The following is a 24,595-nucleotide window of genomic DNA, read 5'->3' as shown; positions in this document are numbered from 1 at the left end:
CGCTTAAATACACATTGCAGTCCATTCATTTCTTTAATACTGAAAATTAAATCTAGTCACACACTCATTCCCATAGAAGGATCTCATACTATTGTGAATTGATAAAAAAAAGACATATAATGTAATCAATACATTTTTTACATCATTATTCACATACATCAAATACACATATTCATTGGACTTGTCACCAAACATAGTACAACAATGTGGGAAACAGTGTTACAAACAAAGTGCAAATGCATCATAGTGCTATCTAGAGGACAATTCTTTCGACTGGCTTATATAGGGAACATGGACAACAAACACATAGCCTCAATATGCAACACCAACAACATTGTATAATGGGCATGATTGATCAATTGATTCACACAAAGAGAAATTGTACAGACTTCTACATTGATCAGGCTATACAGTTCATACGTCAACACAGTCTTTTTCATAGTGTTGAAACCTATGTTAACCCTGCTGGGAACCGTGTGTCCCTAAACAGATGAAATCATATAGACATTATCTCTATGTCTATACTTATTTGGGTGTCGACACTTGGTGTTTCGACCCTATCAAACAGAGTACACTCGTCCATGGTATTTCCCTAGCTAATTTCAGGGGCCTTCATCAGGATGCAATAATCATTTGAACAGAAGTAAATTCTCCCCCCTTCCTCCCCCCCTGGCTGACTCTCACCCTGACACAGCCCTCTCCATGCTCCACTCTTCTATATCTGATACTCTGGATATCCTTGCCCCTGTCATGAGAATCCGCCTGAAGCCCAAAGCTAAGTGTAACTCCTGGTATAACTCAGACCTCGTCACCCTAAAACGCAAGTGTAGGGTTGCCGAGAGGAAATGGCGTGCTTCAAGTTCATCCTCTGACAAACTGGCCTGCCGCCTGCTGCAAAGGCAATACCGGCTCTCCGTCCTCACCAAGAAGAAAGATCATATCCAAGCCCGCGTCTCTGCGGCATCTAACAACTCGGCTGAACTCTTTAAAATCTGCAAGGAACTGGCCAATTTTGCCGCAATCTCTACCTCTCCTGTCCCTTCCCAGGCCCTCTGCACGGCACTGGCCTCTCACTTCATTTCAAAAACTCAGGATATCCTGTCCTCACTCTCCTCCTCTCATCCCCCTCCCACTATTCCCTGCTCTTCCTCTGGCCCTTCTACATCCACCCCTCCTCCCTCCTTCTCTGCCTTTTCCCTTTTCTCTCCAGACGAGGTTTCTAGACAAGTCTGATCTATGAAAGTCTTGACGAAACAGGTTCACCCCTGTTCCTCCAAAACTATCAAGGATCACATCGACTCCCTTGCTCCTGCCCTGGCGGATTTCTGCAATCACACTTTCGCCACTGGAGTCTTCCCTTCCCCCTGAAGCACTCCCTTGTGCACCCTCTTCTTAAGAATCCCTCTGCTGACCCCTCCTGCCCGGCTAACTATCGCTCACTCCCTTCCTGGGCAAGCTCCTGGAGAAACTGGCCTTCTCCAAGCTCAATCTCCACACTGAATCTGTTGGTTGTCTTCATGACCATCAGTCTGGCTTCAGAGCTGCCAGAAACACGGAAACTGCTCTCCTGAACATCTGTGAAGACCTGCTCACCAACCTCGACTCTAACACCCCTTGCGTTCTTATCTTGCTTGATCTCTCTTCTGCCTTTGACACTGTCAACCATGCCATCCTTCTCAACCATCTCCATGATAACCTGGGTATCACTGGTCAGGCTCTGGCGCGGCTGACTTCTTTCCTCTCTGACTGACCCTCCCAGATCCAACTTGGGTCCTTCCTCTCCAACATCTTTTTCTCTACCTGTGGTGTACCCCAGGGATCTAACCTCTCTCCCTGGCTGTTCAACCAATACCTGGCACTCCTTGTCCACCGCATCGCCGCTCTCTGTCCCAACTTTCAGTGCTATGCGGATAATACCCAGCTCATTTTCAGGCTACCCTCGGCCTCCTCCTCCTCTCCTTCCCTCATCTCTGAATGTCTGTTTGCCATCCAGGATTGGTGTGCCGCCAACGACCTCTGCCTTAATGCCAGTAAGACTGAGATTCTACTCATCGGCACACCCACTCCCTCCTTCCCTGCAGCTCTCTGGCCGGCGTCTCTTAGCCCTGCTCCCACTCCCGCCTGCAAGGCTAAAAACCCGGGTCATCTTCGACTCTGCACTCTCCTTCTCCCCTCACATCTGTGACCTCTCTAAGAAGTCACACTACCAGCTGCACCTCCTTAGAGGTATTCTTCCTTTCCTCCCCTTCCCCCAGAAGCTCACTGTCTCCAGAGCCTTGGTCCTCTCTAAGCTGGACTGCTGTAACAGCCTCTATCTAAATCTTCCTGCCTCCACTCTCCGCCCTCTGCAACTTATCCAGAACAGGACTGCGAGATTTGTCCTTGGCCTCAAGCCCAGGGATCGTATCTCTCCAGGACTGAAATCTCTGCACTGGCTCCCAGTGGCTGCGAGGATTAAGTTCAAAACCCTCTTCATTGTACACAATGCCTTCTGGGGCCGCAATACCTTCAACTCTCTCTTCCTAAATATCTTCCTTTTCAAGCTCTTCGCTCATCTGCCTCCAACTCCCTCAGGGTCAGTCGCTTCTCCAAGCAACGAGTTGGTGGCAGATCACTCTCTCCGGCAGGGGCCTCTCTCTGTAATAGCCTTCCTGCCTCCCTGAAACTTGAGGAGAACCATTTCCGGTTGCGGAAACACCTCAAAACCTTCCTCTTTGCTTCTGCTTTCTCTCCTCCCCTCCCTTGCTGAATTCCTGACTGAAATTGCACTGGTTACCTGGCCACCCTTTTCTAATCTCTGACCTTGGCCCCGTCAATTGCCCATCTGCACTGCCTCCCTGGCAACCCCTGCACTTGGGGACCGTTTTTCTGTATCCCTTCAGTCCCCCTACCAGAACTTATGTCTGCACTTCCTTGCACTTGCCACTAACTGGCTGTTTATTTGTCTTGTTTTAATCTTATTTATTCCACTTTCCCATGTACTGCACTTTCCCCTTTCCCTTCCACTGTGCACTTTTCCTTTCCCCCCTTCCCATGCACTTGCGCAATCTAAATGACACCTGGCCTAGTAGGATCATTGTCTGTCCTCCCTTGTTCCCCCCCCTTGCTTCGTCGCGCCTTGAAACACTTGTGTATAGGCACGTTATAAATGCCATATGATATCATATCATATATCATATCATATCATGCACTTCTTGGATTGGAGACCTTCAATCCGGGTGGAATCTGTGAATGAGACACAAAAAAACATTTAATAGGAACGCTGGACCAAACAAGTCCTTCTGAAGAGTTGTCTTTTAAACAAAAATTATTCATGTATTTATTTGGGCTTCATTTCTTCAAAGATGCCTCCACATACAGATGCTTCTGTGCTTATTTTCTTGATTTCTTTTTTCTCAACACTTATCTAAACATACTCAAAATTCATCCTTAAGCCTTCCCATCCAGAGCATGACACTTGGCAAATCTCATGCAGAGAAGCCTTCAATGATAAGGATGCACTAAACCAGCCTGACATTGGTCTAATAGTGAGCTGTTGTACAGTATGATCCACAGTCATAAATACTGTACCCAGTGCTTTAAGTGGGGTAAGAAATTGAGGGGGGGCCCTCGTTTGGGGGCGTGGCTTTCATTGTGGCCGTGGCCTAAAAGTGCACAAATCATAGTAAGGTGCGCAAACAAATATATAAATGTATGTGAGCATTTATATGTTTGTATGCGTACTACTATGGTTTGTGTACTTTTCAAGCCATATTTTATAAACATAGCAATGTTACATATTTCTATGTTTATAAAAGGTGGCTTGAAAAGTGCACAAACCATAGTAAGTTACGCACACTTGTGTGCTTACCATACTATGGTTTGTGTACTTTTCAATCCACCTTTTATAAACATAGATATATGTAACATGTTTCTATGTTTCTAAAAGATGGCTTGAAACGTAAACAATTCAAGGCATCTTTTATAAAGCGTTGATGACGGACAAAACAAACCGCTAGGTGGCTTTGTCCGTCGACAAAGCTTTATAAAAGATGCCTTGAATTGTGCACGTTTCAAGCCGTCTTTTATAAACATAGAAATATTTCTACCTTTATAAAAGATGGCTTGAAACGTACACAGTTCAAGGCATCTTTTATAAAGCTTTGCCAACGGAGAAAGGCACCTCGGGCTCTGTGATCTATATGCTATCACTGAGCCCGAGGCGTCTTTCACCCTCTGCGAACCCGTGGGCTCCGTGATTTAATCTGCATATTAGATCACGGAGCCCGCGGGGGTCAGTGACCTGGGGAGGGAAAACAAAGGGACAGTAACTTCCTCTGATGACCCTGATGAGGGGTCATCAGAGGGAGTTACACTAACTGACAGAAGTGCCGCCAGCCTCAGCGTCGCTGTGGCTGACTGGCACTTCTGTCAGCTTGGCTGACATAATGACGGGCGCATCTCCCGTCGCGGCTGCGGCCGCGGCGGGATAATGCATCCCGCCAATGTTGTGTGGGACGGGGGCCCCGGCTGGGCCCCGGCTCAGCCCCACTTTCTGGAGACTGCCGGGGCCCGGCCCCGGCAGGCCCCGGCCCACTTAAAGCACTGACTGTACCGCATTCCGCCAGCACTTTCCATTTAAGGTGAAAGTGGTTCACCTACACTGCTGTACTGTCCTTGCTCTCTGGCCTCCAACCTGTGTGCTCTGCGGATCAAAGGCTGCTGTGAGATTCTCCTAATGTTTACTTTGAAAGGAAGGACAGCCTGATTATTAAAAAAAAACACACATCAATAAGAAGTGTGGAATAAATCAACGAAAATTAATCCATGAGAAATACATTCCTCTCGTGTAAAATATGCTCTTCACTGAATGCATCAAAAATAACAATGAAGTGGACTGACCCCTGGAGCCCAGTTGATGTAAGACACAATCAAGTGGTGTGGCGTTCTTCCAGTTGATGAGTTCCATCAGTTTCAAACCATGGTCTCCAGTCTATCAAGAGTACACCTGATAGATGCAGAACCTGATACTGGTACAGAGTAGAACTGGCACCTGCCTGCTTATGCACTTGAAAGGACCGCCTTATTCAGACAGAACATTTGCGGCCAGTGCATAACCTGCATGGAATTACAAGTGGCAAACTAGTTGCGAAATGATAAACAGCATCTTGGAAGGCGGAAAATAGTTCCAAAATCTGGAAGAGGGATGGGCGAATCAGCTTGAAGAAAATAGTATTACGGACAAATGTTGCTTTCAAGTACAGTGATCACCTTTCCGTGGCATTGGACTTTTGACAACTCAACATTACTTACACTTCTGCCCGTATCAATGTGGTTTGCCGGCACTGTACTGGACTTGTTTGCTGCCAACGTAACAAACAGACACCAAGTGGTTCAAACGGGGAACATTCGAACATTGCTCCATCCAGTCATGTCCAGGGTCCCAAAGAAGTCCATCTTGTCACCAGTGATTATCCCCTTGTACATGGAGCCTGTCGTAGTTCGCCTCATGGAACCCGACAGCAAATATAAAATACTCTGCTTTACCTGAAGGCCAGTTGCAATGAAGACAGTCAGTGGCTAAAGGCAGTCTGACCCTCATCCAGCTCTGGATGACTAGCTCATATCCTGGACTCAATCCTACCAACACCTAGTTTGTGCTCCTCAGTAACACATCTAAACAACTCCTTCTCCAACTATGTCTCTCTAGCATAAACCTTGAAGAGTACCCACCGATTTAAACCCCAAGAGCCAAATTCCTGGGCTTTATCAGGGATTTCAACTGGTATCAACTATCACTACTGTACCAAACAGAAGTGCGAGTGTCATGTTAGCCAACTGACAGTGCAGGTTATTGGTTTAAAAAAAACAAACAAACAAATCACAACATCGGATCTTGCAACAATGATATTGGGCTAAATCCATTTATTAGCCTACTGGCTTTCAAGACAGCGTGGGCCCCTTCCTCAGGCATTAAGTACAACTGAAACAGAACCTTCCTTTATAGAACACTTTGAGTACAAGTCAGGATAGGAGCAGAAGAAACATGCTTGCATGTCATGCTACATACAAGGGAAATGCGAATTAGGTGAAGTAATAAATATTGCGATTTGATTTCTATTTTAACCATTCATCTCACTTGCATTTTACAGTGTGTTTGTGCGAAAGCTGCAGATTAAGAATACATTAACACAGACATGCTAAAGGCAGCTGTCCTACGGATATAATGATCTATAACAGAGCTCTGGTGTAGTGCATATTATATACATAGGAAGAACAGGTTGATTATAAATGAACACAGGGAAGGGACTTTGCATTTCAAATATAATTTTCACTTCACTATGAACGTAGTTTCTAATGGATTCCTTCCTCACATAGACTCCTCATATTAGATATTCTGTTTCCAGCTGCAGCTGTCTTCTGAAACATTTTCAGCCACCAGAGGGTTCAGTGCAGCTCTGCATCCACTCTACCCACCACAGTTGCATGCCTAGATGCCAGATGTGATGTCGGGGATAGTGTATATCGTGTTGCAGCGCCTATTGACCTAAGTTCCTTTTTCCTTGCTAAATTCGATTGCGTCATTCTTAACTCTCTGAAGGCCTCAGGCTTCAATCCCTGCTCGGACTACTGGAGGTCAATGTCCGGTCAGACCCCCATAGGGTATGTCCCTGCGGCTTTGAGGAAGACCACAACCCAGAGGATTGTTGTGATGAAATGCCTACTGCTCTGCAGGAGTACAGGCATGAATAGTATATACAATTCCTCTTCAGCCCCACACTATCTGTTAACCAGCACAGATCCAAATCCTAAAGTAAAAAAAAAAAGCCATGCCTGACAGGTGTACCGTCTTTACCTCTTGTGGTAACGTGGGCAGAGTACTGGTTATACTCTTCAAGAGGGATGTGAACTAGCAAAGAAGCATCCAAGCTGCAATAGTATAGTGGTGCTCAAATATATAATGTCCAATCAAGATTCTATAACGATAGGAGACTTCCATTAAAGTCAACATGCACAGATCTAGACAAAAAAGCACTATAACCCACCTCTGTAAGAGAAGACACATAATATGCAGACTTTAAGATGAAACAAGCACTCTGGGTCCAAAGAGTGGAGAAAACATGCAATATTTTCAGTAGCAACGTTCAAGTCTAATGAAGATCTCTTTAAATAGTTAAGAAGTAAGGTCCTAAATAAAGTTAGTGCCCTTTAATGCAGGTCATGGGGACAGAACTAATGCAAATAACTTTTAGGTTTATTCTTGAGTCTCATCAGCAATGAGACAGACATCTGGGTGTTTTTTCACAGTCTGAGTTAGTATTGAGACAGGAAACATTGACTTCCCAATGGGTTGAATCAGCAGGAGAGACGTTTGAGACGAATCCCAAACTAGGCTGAGTAATCGTCAAGATGGGTTGAGGAGATTGCTTCCAGTGGATTGATTCAACATTCAAAATATGATGATTCAATGGCTTGCACTCAGGTGAGTCGTCAGTCGAGATGGGTGATATGATTGAATCCACTGGATTTAGTCAGCATTTGATATGTCCAGACGATTTCTTCCAGCAGTTTGAGTGCGCATAGATCACAGAGTGATATCCAGTTAATTGAAGTGCATAGAATGACAAAGCCACGTCTTGAGGGTGGGATGGGGTACTGCTGCAGGTAACAATGACTGAAACACGTTTCAGTCAGCTCGAAGTGCTCCGAGCTCAAGGATGTTCCTTTCTTCTTGGTTGTTTCTAATCCAGGATCTCCAAGAATAGGATGAGTCCTTGTTCTGCCCTTCCCAGTTTGCCAGAGAGCACTTGCATGGGCTGTAACGTCCAGTGAGAAGGATCCTGGTTCCAGTGCTCTGGCAGCAGTTCAGCATTGTCCACACAATAGTTCACCTCAAATGTACTTCAGGGATGGGTGAGGCAAAGGTATTTCTCCTTCTTTGGAGGCATCTTGACTTCACCTCTATGGCAGAAGACATTGGCCGACTGTATAGAGCTCCAGTGAAATCCTTGTTCTTTTGATGTCTAAAGATGATTGCATTAAATGGGGTTTGTGGGTTTCACACCCTTATATAGTCAATCTCTCACAAGAGACTGTATTTTTACCATCCCGGTTGCTGGGGCTAGTGTCTTTTCGAGATTATGTCAGTCCCAGAGTGCTTTATCTATAGGAAGATAGGGCATGGGAAGTGTGGGAGCCCTGTAATATTTCAAGATGGTGGGATCCTTCTCTGGACTTTAACATCTCCTCTCTCCAGGATACACACACTCTGCACTCTTTGCTGTCTGCTCTGCCTCTAATTATGACCACCCTGGAATAACTTCCCTATTGCTGGCATAGCCTGTCTTTTGAAGTATGTGTCACCTCCCTGCCCACTATTGGCAGATTCTGTTTTCCCAGAGGGCGACAATTTTTCCCAGAGGAAAAAAAAAAAGATTTTGCTAGGGCTATGCCCAAATGGTCTCTTTCGCACAGCGAATACACAGAAGGCCTGTCAGAAAGAGTCACTAAAAACCAAGCTGACAACAAAATGAAACGTGTTTTGGTCAATATAATTCTGGATTCCCAGAGCAACAAAATATGGTTTATTTTGATTCATTATTCTGCCACCAGGCCCTGGGAGCTCACAATTATATATTTGGATCAGGGATTCCCATGGTTAAAGACAGACATTGGGCATCATTACACGGTATGCGGTAAGGGTTTACCGGTACCAGTAAGGGCACCGGTACCAGTAAGCCCTTACCGCCTTACTACGAGGTCCCTTTTCCGGACCCAACCTCAACGTCTGGTTTTACCAGCCATTAAGGAACGGGCCCGCAAAGGGACCTTTGTGCTAATTACGGTACCGCAATTTGTGGTACCGTAATTACCTCCTTCCCCATTCCCATTGAGCCCTATTGGGGCAAAAATGGGAATGGGGAAGTGCCTTGGTGAATGGGGAATTACCGGCCCTGCTCACCTTGGAGTAGGCCGGTAATTCCGCCATCCACCAAGGCGGACACGGTAAAATACTGGCGGCAACCATGGCTCTAATAGCGCCATGGTTACCGCATACCGTGTAATGAGGCCCACTGGCTGTTGGAATTTTGGGTTCTATCAGGGTGTCAATAGGCAATCTCAGCAGAGTTACATGCTAGCACTATACTTTCCGGTAAGTATGGTCTGATTAGCAGATCTCACTTTAAGAGACAGATTATAAACATTATTCTACCTTAAAATCCAAAAAAGCTCAGCGTAGCATGCCCTCCCAGATGGCATTCCAAACAATTGCATTTTCTCTCTCTCTATACCTTTTAAGGCCCACAGAGAGTGTGCCATGAAGCTCTTCACCTATTTCTAAAGATATGCTAAGAGAAGGCCATCCTTCCATGCCGCCTCGCGTGGTGTCAAAGAAGGCCACAGTGGAAGTGTCTATGAAGGGATGTTTTCCAGTCCAAAAAAGACAAGAACAAACATAGGAAGAGGGCCCGGTCCCCCCGGTGATTTCTCTAGACACTACTATTTTTCATCTTCCTCCAAGAAGCTGACAATCATTCCAGCTCCAAGAATGCATCTGAGTACTCAGCTCCTACATTACCATGCCCCAAACAATTCTCTTCAACATGAGTGGAATACATTCAGTCATCTGATGTTCGACATCTTTGCCAAAGTCCCAGTGCCAGTAGCTCAAGCTTCATACCTGGCAGCGTAAACAGGATCCATTGCACCTGACCTAGCCAGCAGAGGTTCATCTCTGTACGACAATTGCAAGCCTCCTGGTGAAGTTCTGGCTCCCATGGTGGACACTGCTATGTTTCGTTTCAGAGCAGTTTCACCCTCTGACATTGAGGCCTCAGTGCCGGGTCCCTTTACCTCAGCTCCACTGTTGCCATGCAGGAGTATGCCCTGCTTTTGCAGGGGAAGTTCCTATTGATCATGTCTGAGATCTTCAATGAGAAAGGCAATCCCATCTTGTTTGGGTTGTAACCCCATTACTCTTGGCGGGCTGAGGACTTCCCATAGGAGTTATATGACTAAGGGACAGATTTGACATAGATTTGCAGGATGCCTCTACCTGGACACTTTCTCTGCAGCAGTCCCTGTCGGGCTTTTCAGAAGACCATATCAAGTGTGGTTGAGACACTTGGATTGTCTACCCTTACTAGGGCTAAGAACAGTACAATCTTACCAACCTGTATGACACAGATCACGCATGGCAGACCCTGTTACCTTTCAACCTGGCAGTGGTGGCCCCTGTGATGACTGCATGGGAGAAGCCGACTTTAATCCCTGCTTTGGGGTGGAGCCTTGCCAAGAAAAATTGCCTTCAGATGCTGGTTTCCTTTCCAAACATTCGTGGCCGGAGAGTTTGGGGGTGCAGGCTACTATGGTGGATTTGAAGTCCACGTCTTTTTTCATGAGGTTCCAGAGTGAGATTGCAAGACGTTTGATGCCATGAGCAGCAATGTCTTTGAGTCGGACAGTCTGGTTTTGAGTCTGTCAATGCTAATTGTGCTATAACCTAGTACACATTTGGCCTCTAAAGTGTGATCTCTGGTGCAGCTGAAAACCTGCTGATGAAAACATGAAAGAGGGTATTAACCCTGGTGAGCGATTGGAAAGAGGCTGTGCACCAGATGCTGCTGTCACTCCAGGACATTGCTGATTGTGTAGTATGTGCTATGGTCACCAGGTAGGCAGTGTTGTAACACAAAATGTGGGGGCCCCCCTATGAGCCATGCTGAAGGGGCCCCCCAACTCAGCAACAAATCACGGGTCGCACCACACTCTGGGCCGGGCTAGATTGTCACACTTGTGCAATACGCATGAACGTGCTGCTGAAGGTGTATGCTGCACGCTGAACTAGGAGAAATATATAAATATGTGTTTTAATGCAATATACAACACACTTTCTGAGATAAATTGGCTATAAAGCCAGAGTGTTTGCAATTGTTTTGTAGGGTAACACAATCCAATACATGCAAGTCACCAACAGTGCACAGGAACATTAATGCCTTGCTATTAAGAATGCCACGCCACAATGAAAACATGTCCAACTGGCTGCACAATGTAGACCAGTGTAAACACGTAATAAGATTATAGTAAAGCATGCCAGCCCACATTTAGACATACCTAGACTGGTTGCAGCAAAATGGCAGTCGAAGCAATAACACTCATCAAGAATAGAGCTCACATTAAAGCATGTGTCTCCGCGGCCTCTAGCAACACAGTCAAACTCTTTAAAATCTGCAAGGAACTGGTCAATCCTGTTGTGGTCTATACCTCTCCTGTTCCCTCCCAGGCCCTCTGTACAGCTCTGGCCTCTCACTTATCTGCTAAATCTCAGGACATCCCGTCCTCTATCTCCTCTTCCTATCTCGGCCCCTTTTGGCCATCTCTACCGCTCCTCCTTTTTCCTCTTTCTCTCTGACAACACCTGACGTGGTTTCTAGACAAGTCTGATCTATGAAAGTGTCGTCCAAATAGGAGCTCCGCTGCTCCTCCAGAACCATCAAAGCCCATATTGACACCCTCGCTCCAGCCTTGGCCGATTTCTGTAATCACCCTTTCGCCACTGCAATGTTCCCCTCTCCCTTTAAGCACTCCCTTGTGCACCCACTCCTCAAGAAGCCGTCTGCTGATCCTACCTGCCCGGCAAACTATCGCTCAATCCCCATCACCCCTTTCCTGAGCAAACTCTTGGAAAAGCTTGCCATCTCCCAGCTTACTCTCCACACTGAATATGTTGGTTGTCTCCATGACCATCAGTCTGGCTTCAGAGCTGCCAGAGGCGTGCAAACTGCTCTCCTTAACACCTGTGCTGCTCTCTAACTTTGATTCCAGCATTCCTTCTGTTCCCATCCTTCATCTTTCCTCTGCTTTCGACAAGGTCAACGTCTCCATCCTGATCAATCGACTCTGTGAGAACCTGGGCATCACGGATCAGACCCTAGAGTGACTGACCTCCTTCCACTTGGACCGCCCCTCTGCTCCCATGTCCATCTTGGTCCCATTCTCTCCATCACCTCTCTCTATCTGTGGTATTCCCCAGGGCTCTATCCTCTCACGCTGGTTTTTCAACCTCTACTTGGCCACTTTGGCCTCCCTGATCTCTACCTTCTCCTCTAACTTTCAGTGTTATGCGGACGACTCAGCTTTCCTTCAGGCTCCCCTCAGCCTCCTCTCCTCTCTTGCTCATTCCTGACTGTCTATCCACGATTCAGGATTGGTGCGCCTCCAACGATCTCTGCCTTAGTGCCAGTAAGACGGAGATCCTTCTCATTGGGACCCTTGCCTCTGCGTTTCCTCTCTCACCATAGCAGACCGCCTTGGGCCCTCTTCCTTTGCGTTCCTGCGAGGCAAAAGACCTTGGTGTCATCTTCAACGCCACACTCTCTTTCTCTCCTCACATCGCAGACATCACCAAGAAGTCCCACTACCAGCTGCTCCTCCTCAAAGGGACTCTTCCCTTTCTCACTCTCCACCAGAAGCTCACTGTCTCTAGGCTGGACTACTCCAACAGCCACTTTCTCAATCTGTCTTCCTCTAGTCTCCGTCATCTGCAACTAATCCAGAACAGGACTGCAAGACTTACCCTTGGCCTCAAGCCCTGGGATTGTATTTCTCCAGCCCTGAAATCTCTCCACTGGCTGCAAGGATCAAGTTCAAGAACCTTTGCATTGTCCACAATGCTTTCTGGGCCAGGGCCCACACTAAATCCAATGCTGTCTTCCAAAATTCCTTCTTTCTCTAGTCCTTCACTCAGCTACCTCCAACTCTCTAAGGCTTAGACATTTCTCCAGGCAGAGAGTGGGGGCAGACCTCTCTCCTCTGCTGGTGCCTCCCTCTGAAATGGCCTCCCTGGCCCTCTCAAACTTGAGGTGGACAACCTGAAGTTTCGGAAACTTTCCTCTTCTCTGCTGCTTTCTCTCTCTCTCTCCCCCCCTGCTGACCTACCTGTCTGCTGTACCCACTGGCTGCTTGGCTACCCTCAGAGTCCCTCTGATTCCAGGCTCTTTCTTGATTGGTCACCCTTGAACTGCCTCCGGGCCTACCATGAACCTAGGGGCTGTAACTGTAACCCTGTAGTCCCTTGTTCTTGCACAACCAATAGCCACTCTGCCCTGGCTGCACTTACTCAGAGCATTGCTGCCCTGTTTTCCCCTCCCCTCTCACTTGCACTTCCCCCCCTCCCTTTCCCCTTGCACTTCTCGTTCTCACAATGACACAAGGCCTAGTGAGATCGTTTGTCTTGTCCTCCCTCTGTCATCCCTCCCTTGTGTACACTTGTGTACAGGCGCGTTATAAATGACTTGTATCATATCATATCATTTGATCACAGATGCCCAGAAAAATATACAATGCCACAGTAAGAAATGGCTAGACTGGCAGCACCCAAATGCCAATCTATCCATGCAATTAAAGTTAGCAGAACTGCTTTATCAGAAATGTCCAGTTAAAATAAAGTCATACCAAACTGAGGAATGACTAGACTGGCTGCATCAAAATGCCTCTCTAACCACTAATACCACATATCATGCCTGCTTGGCCTGGACATGGACAACCATTATGACTTATCACACAATCCCGCCCCCCGCTCACATCCCCTCTCCCTCCCACCCACTACCCCAACCTCCACAATCAGCTCCTTGGCCCAGAATTACCTCCACGTCCCTCTTTCTTGTCCCAGAGCTTACGTATCAGGCTCCTTGTCTCATAGGTAAATACTGGGAATGAGGAACAGTGGGACTAGGAGTGATGAAGATTACAGGTAGCTAAATCAGGCATTACCTCCATGTACCTCTACCTCTTCCCAGTACTTGTGTATGAGGCAGAGTGCCTCACACACAAGTACTGCCTCATACATAAGTACTGGGACGAGGAAGAATAGGGCTGGGAGTAAGCAAGGCATTAAACACAAGTAGTAGCGCAACACCATTGTGTTGACTGGGCTTCAGCACTACCCCCCCTGACATTTTGGGCTATATTGACTCAACCTGGCTAACCTTTAGATCAGTTGCCGACCGAACAGGACACAGATCTTAAACGGCACCTGGTTTTTGCTGTTAACAAGAACCCAGCAATTACCAACGTAAAGCATTTCACTGTTAGTACCTGCATTCAAATGCCACATTGTTTAGGCAATTGAAATCGTGATGTGGGTTTAGTACTTGCATGCCAGGGGAGTGATTGGAAGGGTAGAGAGGGAACAGGAGACTTATAGGAGAGTTAACTGCTTGTAACATTGAATCTGCACTAGAATAGTCTCATTAAAATGCGTAAATAATTTGGATGTGCCCACACAAATAAGTTTCCCCCTCACCACCGCCTGTGAAGTTAGCACCTCTCCCAACATTTGAAGGGTTAGCCCCCCCGAAATGAAGGTTTTGTTGTGCCCATGTACACAAGCACACACACCATTCACCATATACACACCCTGTCATCCATACATTTAAGTGTGCACCCTTTCACCATATACTCACACAGGAAGCCAGCTATACATTTGAGTGTGCACCCTTTCACCATAGACTCCCACACACACATGTCATGGAGTTGAGGGGAGCCCTATTACTTCAAAAAGAAATTGGGCCCATTACGGGTCCAGCGGTAACTGTGCCGGTGCTACCGACGGGTTGCCGCCGGACCCGTAAAAAATTACTAGCGGCGGACTTCCCGGTGCCACCGTGCTATTTCAAGTCCGACGACCGGGAAATCAGGTGCCAGTAATTTCGTTAATCCCCAGACTCCACGGGAATGGGGACACGGAAGCACCTGCACTGTTGTTAACGGTGCTGGTGCTTCTGTGACGGGTCTGCCTACCGTGGCTGCTGTGCCTGGCAGGGTCAGACCTGTCTGGCACGGCAGCCCTACCAGGCAGACCTGTAATATGCCAGTCTGGTAAACTTACCAGCACTGTTGTTTCCAGACCGGCATGGTCAGAATGAGCCCCATTGTTTCTTTTTTTAAGTCACTATAACTTCATTAAGAAATTATTTCAGTTAAGGACCGAACCATAACCAAAATAATTTCTTTATGATGTCTGAGTGACTTCAAAAACAAACTATTTCTTTTTGAAGGCATAGGGCTCCCCCGTAACCCATGACATGGAGGCCTCCAGCCTAGGGTCTTCCATGTCATGGGGTAGGGTGGCCCTTGGACTTCAAAAAGAAAGTTTCTATTTGTAGTCACTATGCCTTCATAAAGGAATGAATTCTGTTACAGAAATGTTCTTTATGAATGCAGAGTGAATTTCAAAAGAAACTTTTTTTTTTTAGAAAACTTTTATTTATTTTTATTTTTTTTAAGTGGGGCCCCCCGCACCGCAGGGGCTGCTGGGCCCCTGTTACGCCAGTGCAGGTAGGCCCAGAAGATGCACCCCTGGCTTTCACACCTGATGTCCAGTAAAAGCTTTTGGACATTCTCTTCCATGGGAGTAACCAGTTTGGGGCTAAGTCTAATACATGTGTTTTGTTCCCATGTTAGTTTTGTGTAATGCGATGAGAAACTTCACAAGGATCTTTTTTTTTTTCCTTGTTAGTTTTGTGCAGTTACACGAAAAACTTTGTGCGTTTTTTCAATGCCTGCTAGGTTTGTGCAGCATCACAAGAAACTTTGTGCAGGTCTTTTCATGATCAGTGTTAGGTTGGCGACATGAGAATCTTCATGCATGTCTTTTTTCAATCCGTACTTGTATCTTTTTTTTTGATCTGTGGTAGTTTTGTGCAGCGCCACGAGAAACTTTGCATGGCTTTCCATGATCTTCGCTAATTTCACGCAGCAACATGAGAAACTTTGCACAGATTTTTGTTCGATTCGTGGTTGGATCGCACAGTGACATGAGAAACTGCACATGTTTTTTCAAACCGTGCTAGGTCTGTGCCGCAGCAAGAGAAACCTTGCACACCATTCTGTTTGATTCATGGTAGGTTCAGGCAGTGGCATGCTATGTTGGCGCAGTGGCACGAGAAACTTTGCACAACTTATTTTTCGAATTGAAACTTTGTGCCACTCTTTTCCATTCTTGTTAGGTTCGCACAGCGGCAGGGGAAACTGTGTGTCGCTCTTTTTGACCAGTGCCTGGTACGCGCAGAGGCATGTGAAACTTTGCGCACCTCATTTCGTTTTACGAGATGGCAAGAGAAAATCTGCACCTCTTTCTTCAATACACTGGGGTGGCGGAACAGGATTAGAGTGAAATGGATGTATTTATTTATTTATTTGGATTTATAAAGCGCCCAGCGGCCCGAGAGCATTGTGGCGCTGTTACAGAATATTCACTTATGGCATGGTACAGATAGTTCATAGGCAGTGGTACAGGTAAGAACATGACAGCTTTCCAAGGTTACATAGGAACGGTATTAGAGGCAGTACATTTGGCAACAGACTAATTGAAGAGATTCGTTTTTAGCATCTTCCTGAAGGTTGTGAGGGATTGTTCTGAAATGCTACAGATTTTGCTTCGCCGTCTGTCAGAAATGAATTTCACAATTTCGGCCAACCCTAATGTGAACATTAAAAGGCAATTGATACAATAACACATGCATTGACTTTACTTGTTTGGGGTTAGCACAGACTACCATTTCCTTTTAGCAGCTCCCAATTCTTTTAAAAATGAAAGACCATCTTTTTTAGACAGTTCCTTGGCTAGCTCGCTGACCCGAGCATGCAGATATTCAGTTGGCGTTCACAACCAGCCTCTTGCATTTGGTGTCTTTTACCATATGCAATGTTCAATAAAATGCCAGCTGCAATTGCTTATGTACATACTTTACATACAACCATATAAGTGCCATTTTAGCACCCTCTTTAAAAAAGGCCAGATTTGTCCCCCTGGAACCGTATGCTTGTTGGCTCTACAGAGTCATTCAGAAGTGCTTTATTGAAGGACAGGCTCTAGGACCCAGAGTCACAGGAAAGGCAATGGGACCTTCTATTCCAGCAAGAAGGTAAATAAGCTGTGCTAATGCGCTGATGTTCATACTTTCCTTTCATCACTCAGTCTATTATATTGTTCTGTTGATCTCCATTTGTCAGCTAGATTTTGTTTAGGCGAAATGCATAATGATAGCAATCTAATGTTTAAGGTATAATTACATTTAAAAAAAAACGAATATTTTGTTACCTCTGGAGCTCTTCTTTATTATACATCCACTCATGGAACACTCATGGCTTCCCTCATCTAACAACAGAGGGAGATATAAATTGGACCATATTCGATATCCTTTGTTTTCAAGAAACGTGGCTCCTCTCAAAACCTACCCTTGATGGCTTCGCTATTTGCTTTAATCCGGCAGTGAGGGAAGAGAAGGGTTGCCCACTGGCGGGCCTACGAACTGCAATCAAAACAGATCCTGGCTTCGAAATTGGGAGTACTGCTAACTTGGGCCAATTTATACAATGGATGATCCTTAGACTCTCTGACAACGAAACCAAGGAATAAATGGTAATGAAAAACTTGTATCTATAATGAACCTGTACTGGTACCTCACATCTATTCCTCTACAAAGAATGATGGAAGAAATCACATAAATATTAGATGAAGCATACAGAGATCTGCATAGGACTTGCTTGAATCAACAAGAGAAGCCGATTTGTAACAACCTAATTTTACTGAACCCTGGTGAATAGAACGGGTGGCGTAAGGTGAAACTAATGGACACTAGAGACCTACATGTGCTAAATGGTGAAATTACCCAAGATATTCCTCCATGCACTACTTGGAAAAGAAATAAACAAAGTTCAATAATTGTCTATATATTTGTTTCGAGTGATCTCTTCAAGGAGATTGTTTCCTTTGAAATCCTGCAAACCAAACGTAGTGATCATAACCTCCATAAAATGGTCTGGGTTGAAGAATTAGATCATCGCCGCCCCAACTTTTCAACAGCGATTGAAACGACAAATACAGGGAATCGCATAAAAATGACAAAAGGATACATTCAGCACTTTTACTTGTTGTACCTTGATCACAAATCTAGTGATAGCTCTGGTCTCTCTCCCTTAAAAGTTGAGTATACCTTAATACTTAAAGCATTTTATCCAAAAGAACCAAGCAATGGCATTGGACAAAAAAGCACAATCATGTCTACGACAAGCAGGTCATGTTAAATGATCTCAGCTAAGGAGAGAGACCAGAAACCTTAAACTCAACTCACTAAACTGTGATAAAGAGCTAAAAGAGCTGAGGAAGAAGTACAAGTCTTTGTTGACCTGGTATAAAGGATTGTTACTACAAGATGCAGAACAAATACTGATAGCCTTGAGGGGGAAAGACTCAAGGGAATTTTGGACACTGATTAAGACCACTGAAAACAATAAAAAAACACTCCAAATAAATGTGGTAGGAGAAGCAGCCTGGGTAAGACATTTTAAAGTACCTTTTGTGGATTACGACCGTGGCCCGGAAGAACATATTGATTCAGCAGCCCTGTGGAGTCTAATTTATGACAAAGCCAACATTACTGAGCTTATAATTAAAACAAGTCCATCTAGAGCCCTGCGGCTGGACAGGTTGACTAATGCAACCCTGAAACAGAACACTGAAGTATGTTCTGTCTGATTTTTGATAACATCAAGGAAAGTCGCTCACTGCCAATGTTGTGGAAGCAAGCAATTATTACCCAATCTTTAAGAATGGATCACGGGATGATCCAAATAACTATCGCTGATAGCTCTGTTGGACGTAATTGGTAAACCTTACGCAAATATCCTTCTAAGAATATTGAACACTTGGGCTCTTAAACAGATGAGGTGTGATCCCTTTCAGACTGGTTTCATCAAGGGTTTTGGAACATCTTACCCTACCCTGATTCTTTCAATCTTTAAAGAGAAAGCCAGATCAACAAAAAAAAAGATCCACATAGCATTTGTCGACTTAACAAAGGCATTTGACTCCATAAACAGAAGGCAGCTCTGGTATCAATTATCATCTTGGGGATGCCCAGCTGACCTGATTGGACAGTTGAAGGCACTGCATTAAAGTACTACTCTGAGAGAAAGGCTTAATTCACAAGACTACCTAACAGTAGAGATCCCTACCTCTCGTGGAGTCAAGCAAGGGTGTCCTCTGTATCTATCAGACTTAAGTTCATTCATGAAGTCAGTAAGATCCTTTCCACCCAAAATTGGAGTGGTGCATGTGCGGTGCCGATTGTACGCTGATGATCTAGTTTTTATTAGATCACACGGAAATAGGTCTTCCAAGACAGTTAGCTAAACTTGAGCTGTATGTAAGTATAAACAACCTTCAAATAAACTCACAAAAATTAAAGATCTTAACACTTGATACATCAAGAGGAAGGGAGAACTAATCATTCACGTGGCATTTGGAACCATCAGCATTCAAGCAGGTATCATCATACAAATACTTGGGAGTTCAAATCAGTAGAAGCTTCGTTGAGGCACACAACGTTACTGCCTTAAGAAAGAAAGTCAAAATGCTGTCCAATCAAGTGACAATCATAAAAAGAAAGTTCTGTCGATATTCTATGGTACATCTGTTGGACTTTGACATTCTAAAAGTGGTGCCAGAAGCGCTGTTACTCTTTCATAAGAGACACTGGAATGGGCCTTCTGGAAAAAGGTTCTACGCCTTCTTAAATCAATCCCAATCCAGATCGTGAGGAGGAAATTGGGCCTGGTTTCACTAACAGCACAATTTGAGTGGAAGTCGTTATCTCGTTTTGGGAAATAAGTACAGGAGAACCCTGCACCTATTTTAGGGTTGATAAAATCAGAAATTCTTAAGGAAAAGGAGAAACTAATTGCTGAATGGAAAGCAGATTGTGAAACAACTTTGAACAACTTGGTTTCTCTAACAGAAGCTTTTCTTCTGAAACCCAACTAAAGTAAAAAGAAAGATGCGGGAGGCAGAATGGATTTTTACAAACACAGAGGCAAACAAATACCAGCTTTTTTATCATCTATCAAAAGAGTCTCAGCTTTTAGGTGACATTTTGAGATCAGCTTATGAGGATAAGACTGAACCTACACAAAACCAAAGAAATACTTTGCACCTGGTCACCTAGCCTAGTGAAAGACACTACGTGTAGATTTTGTAAAGCTAGGGGCTGTTTTGAAAACTTGCAACACATCTTCTTGTATTGTAGCGCTTTGACAGCACAAAGAGCAACCCACTTGAAATCTTTTTTTAGAAAACATGGTGACGCTAGACGCTTAAGATTGGTTGAACCTATTACTAAGGGGAGAGAATATCCCCCTGAAGACTGGTGCAGTTAAATTCTTAAATGAGACTTTGATGAAACTGGAACCAGACTGAACAGTTAGACGACTGCAGTAGGATTATAATTTGTGAAACCATTGAATCATCGTTAAAAGTTTGTAATAACCTGTAAAAAAAAAAAAAGAAATCGCAAGTGCCTTTTACTCATAGCCATTTACAAAGTGTACGTTGCAATGCTTTTATGAATTCAGTGTTAGTGGCAATATCAATATTTACTTTCTGTTATTTTTCCTTCAAGTCTTTTTAGATTTTTATAGTCATAAGTAATTATACTTTGGGTTTGATGTGAGATGGTATTATGAGACATAGCCATCCATAGCTTCACTCTGCTCTGCTCCCAATAACAGTCTGACACTAGTCCTCTGCGTTCATGTTTAAGCATCGATGAGTTGGCTGTTAATATGTTCATTATCTATTATGTTTTTCTACATACAATAAACATGTATCCACAAATAGATTTTTCTTCAGTGCGGGTATTCACAGTCGAAGCAGCTAGATGACATTTTGTTTAATTAATTTTGTTACGTATGTGTCATTTTCAGTGTTGCATTCCCAGAAGGACAGTAAAATACGGGAACAATAAATATTGTTTCATTAAAAATATGATCACTCAGTAAAATTATGATTTGAATGGTGATTTATCACAAATATTGACAAAAACAATGTCAATCAAGTTAGGATGAGAGAAATGCCTTAGTCTATATTTCATTTTGTCATTCGTCTGTTTCATGGCAGTGCCTGAATGGTCCAAGTGATGTTGCAACCACATCTGCACCTTGCACATGTCCTCCTGGGGAGCAAGGGCCATCTGGACCTAAAGTAAGTGACCTTCCTTTTTGCTGAAGAGTGATCTTAATTGTTAAATTTACAAATGTTGTGTACTACGCAGCAGGGCCTTCTATAGTCACTAGACAAGATACATGAACCTTTGTTTGTCTGAATCATTGATTTTCCACACCTTTAGAATTAAACATGAGCAACATCACTAACATGTGTAGCTCAATCAGTGCTCTGAAAATGTGTGGTGTGTGTGTTTACGATTTGCAAAATGTAAAAGTCAAACATATTAAAGCCTTTACATTTCTCTAATTGACAAGATGTGTGTTCAGAATCTTGCTGTGGGTCTCCTACTGTTCTACGAGATAGACAACAGGAAACATGCATTAAAGAGTTGAGTTCCCTCACACAGCCTCCCAAGATGTTATTTTTTGTAGTGTCAGCATATTAACAGGAGGAAAGCTTTACACAACAATGTAATCATTTGTCCCGAAGAAGAGTAAACAATCTAACACTCATTTTCCCGAGAGCCATCCCTGGGTGTTGTCACATCTGCACCATTGTAAAACAGAAACCCGTGTAGAACAGAACATTCATCTGTAACCCCCTCATGACTCTGTCTCCATAAGTATTTCAATGCCAGTGGAGAGACAGACATCCCAATGGAATCTGCCTGCCTTTCAGCATGTGCTAAATGCACGCTGAGGGCCTGATTCAGAGGTTCACAATAACACAGAAATGTGTTCTTCCAAGGAGGAGCAACACTTTGCTTTAAAGCACCATATTCAGAAAAAGAAAGAATGTGAGGAACTGTCATGAAAGCTACGCCTTTGGAATGCAGCTGATATATGGCCTAACAACGGCCCTTGCGGCCATCAGTACTGCAAGACAGGCATTACAAGGGCATGCTCTCTGCCAAACCCTTGTTTTGCATGTCAAAAAAGCAGTTACAATACAGCACCTGTGGGGTGCCATTAAAATCAAAAGCACACGTTTTCCCTTCATAATTAAGGCACCTCCCAGACTGCCGCATCCCTGTTCTAATTTACTGAGAGTTTAAGGCTTGATTCTAAGCTTGTGAGAAAAGTAATGTGGAAAACCAACATTCTCCACTCCAGTTTCCAGCAGCATCATTCTGAGGTGGGTGGATGGAGGTGAGCTGACATGCTTTTCAGCAGCAAATGCTGCTAAAATCTAGCATTATGTGGGGCGTGTGTGCAGCATTTCTTAAAAGACTTCCAATTTTCGAAAGCTTGCAGTAAATTAGAAAATTGGTGCTACAGTTTTGGAAATGCCTTAATTATGAAGGGAGACTGTGCAATCTAAAGCACCTTTATTTGTGAGGCGCACATACCTCCTAGCAGAACATTAGCAGTTCTCAAAGGGGAACCTCTTTCCAGAATGAACAAGCCTGCCCCTCTAGATAATGGACTAAGCTTTGAAATGTGGCCTGATGGCCTGGATTTTGAGACCCGGTGGGAATCATTGCTGATTCTGGGTTTAGCTGCCAATGATGGCCCAGAGACAGTAATCTACCTGACTTAAACACTTGGGCAGGTGGTTTACTTGCACCAATAGGCAGGGCTTCTGCCAGTACACTGCAAGCACAGGGCTAGCAGGGCATCACTTCTCTAACTGCACTTCCAGGCATCTACGATTCCAAAGACATTAAGGCCCAGATGCTGAGGTACAAGTAATAATTGAAAAGTGTTCTTCCATGGACTCTTCCATGAAGTAAGAACACTTTTCTTAAACACACCATATTCTAAGAAAGAAAGAATTTGGTGCAAGTATATGAAAGCCTCTGCTTTTGCATGTGCTCGATTTACGGCCTGACATTAGCCCTGGTAACCCTCAGGAATGCAAGGCTGGGACTGCAAGGGGATTCTCCTGGGAGAGCCATGCTTTTGCATGTCAAAACACGGCGCACACGTGTCCTTAACCTCCGCTGAACTTGTTTCCCTTACTAAAAAAAGCAATCCGCACACTGCAGCACCATCTTTCCAATTTGCTGAAAGCTTCAGGACACTTTTGAAAATGAGAAAAGTGGCAGTCTTTTAAGAAAAGCTTGCGGTGCCACTGGTGCACATGTTTCTCCCATGGCCAGACTTGTTTTGCTGGAAAGCACAACATCTCCCCTCCAATCCTTCCACCCACCTCAGAATGGTGGTCATGGAACCTAGAGGGGAGAATGTCAGCTTTCTTCATTATTTTCCCCCTGAGCTCAGGTAGTGTCCATGGCCGTGCGGGAAAGAATGAGCGATTCTCCTTAACATCGGATTGGAAGGGAGCTACCACCAGCCCCTACATGGCAGTGGTGAAAATCTCTAACCAACATCCTGGTGGAGACAGGGCTGCGCACGATGCATTTCAGTGCAAAATGGCAGGTAGAGACAGGTACAGATTGGCCTTTACTTAGAGGAACAATTGTGAACAATGCATATATGGAGGGAGTGTATTGGAGACAGAATTATCACTAGAAATGATTCAATTGAATAAGTTGCAAGGGAAAAGATTTTGAAGGGAGGTGAAGCAGTTTGTAGCTACTAATGAGGAGACTTAAACTTAACACCGGGAGCACTCAGGAGTCCGGAAGATCCATGAGTGTTGGTGCCGGAATACACGAAATTGGTGTGTCTGCATAGCTACTCACTTTGTTGTTTGATGCACAAACCTCTATGCTGGGAATCAAATGCTGCTTGTGCAAAGCCATGTCATTGAATGTTCACCTGTGCATTTAAGGAATATCTTTTGTAACACCTCCAGTTGGTGGGGTTTCCTGCTCCAAAGGCTTCCCGCTGCCTTGAATTTCCGATGAAATGCACTAGTTCCTTCTTCCAACAGACAAGGAGATCCGTCTAGCTCTTCATTTTAAATGCCATGCTGCCTGGGATTGCTGCAGAAGCTTCTGTGAGGATGGTTTGGCTTGCGGTATGTGTGGATGCACAGATGTGTAGAGTTGCGGAGGTGCTGAGCGAGACACTGATGGGAGCTGTTGGCGGTGTGGAGAGGTGGAGTGTAGGGCTGCAGGTACTATGAGTACTAGATTGAAGCTTCCACCGGCTGCACCAATGGGAGACTGAGAGATCCTACCATGTGGCCAATTGCTACTTGAACCCCATCTGCTTACTACCGCTGATTCTAGATGTTGCAGAAGATGACAAATAGGCCCTACAGTTTGGTAAGGTTGGCTTTAAAAAATCCTACATGTCAACAGGTGTTTGGTTCGGCAGTAAAGATGGTGCGAGCCTATCATTGTTTCACACTACATTTTGGGAGCACTGTATTCTTGGCTACTTCAAGAAAAGGCAAGCAAGCAAGGCATGTTGTGCGCTAATTAGACCATATAATGGGTTTGGGGCAAGTGTGTTTAAGGGGCCCTGGTGAGTTTTCTCTGCAAATGTAGCATCTTCCGTCTCATACAGAAAAAGCTATTTGCGGATACAGTATCCTAACCATGCTGGGCGTGCCGCAAAACCAAACCATAGATTCTCTTCTTCCTCCAGAATGTAGGGGCAAATCTCTTCGATCTCATATTTAGCCTACAATACTCTTTTTGACTATTTTAAGCATGCTTGCACTGATCTCGCTTGATACATGAAATAATATATCAGT

The 24,595-nt window shown here is 44.7% G+C and overlaps 1 protein-coding gene across 1 annotated transcript in view; it reads left to right on the top strand.

Annotated features, from left to right (window-relative positions):
* Window positions 1–24,595, top strand: part of COL21A1 (collagen type XXI alpha 1 chain) — a 1,372,657-nt gene that overhangs the window by 525,509 nt on the left and 822,553 nt on the right. The window contains exon 9 of the mRNA XM_069606149.1: window positions 20,939–21,022. Within this exon, the coding sequence (XP_069462250.1) occupies window positions 20,939–21,022 (84 nt within the window). The remainder of the gene's footprint in view (window positions 1–20,938; window positions 21,023–24,595) is intronic.

This window comes from Ambystoma mexicanum, chromosome 4p (genome assembly GCF_040938575.1).
Source record: "Ambystoma mexicanum isolate Mex_15411 chromosome 4p, UKY_AmexF1_1, whole genome shotgun sequence".
In the NCBI taxonomy this organism is placed as follows: domain Eukaryota; kingdom Metazoa; phylum Chordata; class Amphibia; order Caudata; family Ambystomatidae; genus Ambystoma; species Ambystoma mexicanum.
Note: the sequence above shows the minus strand (reverse complement) of the source record. Positions and strands in the feature narration are given on the sequence as shown.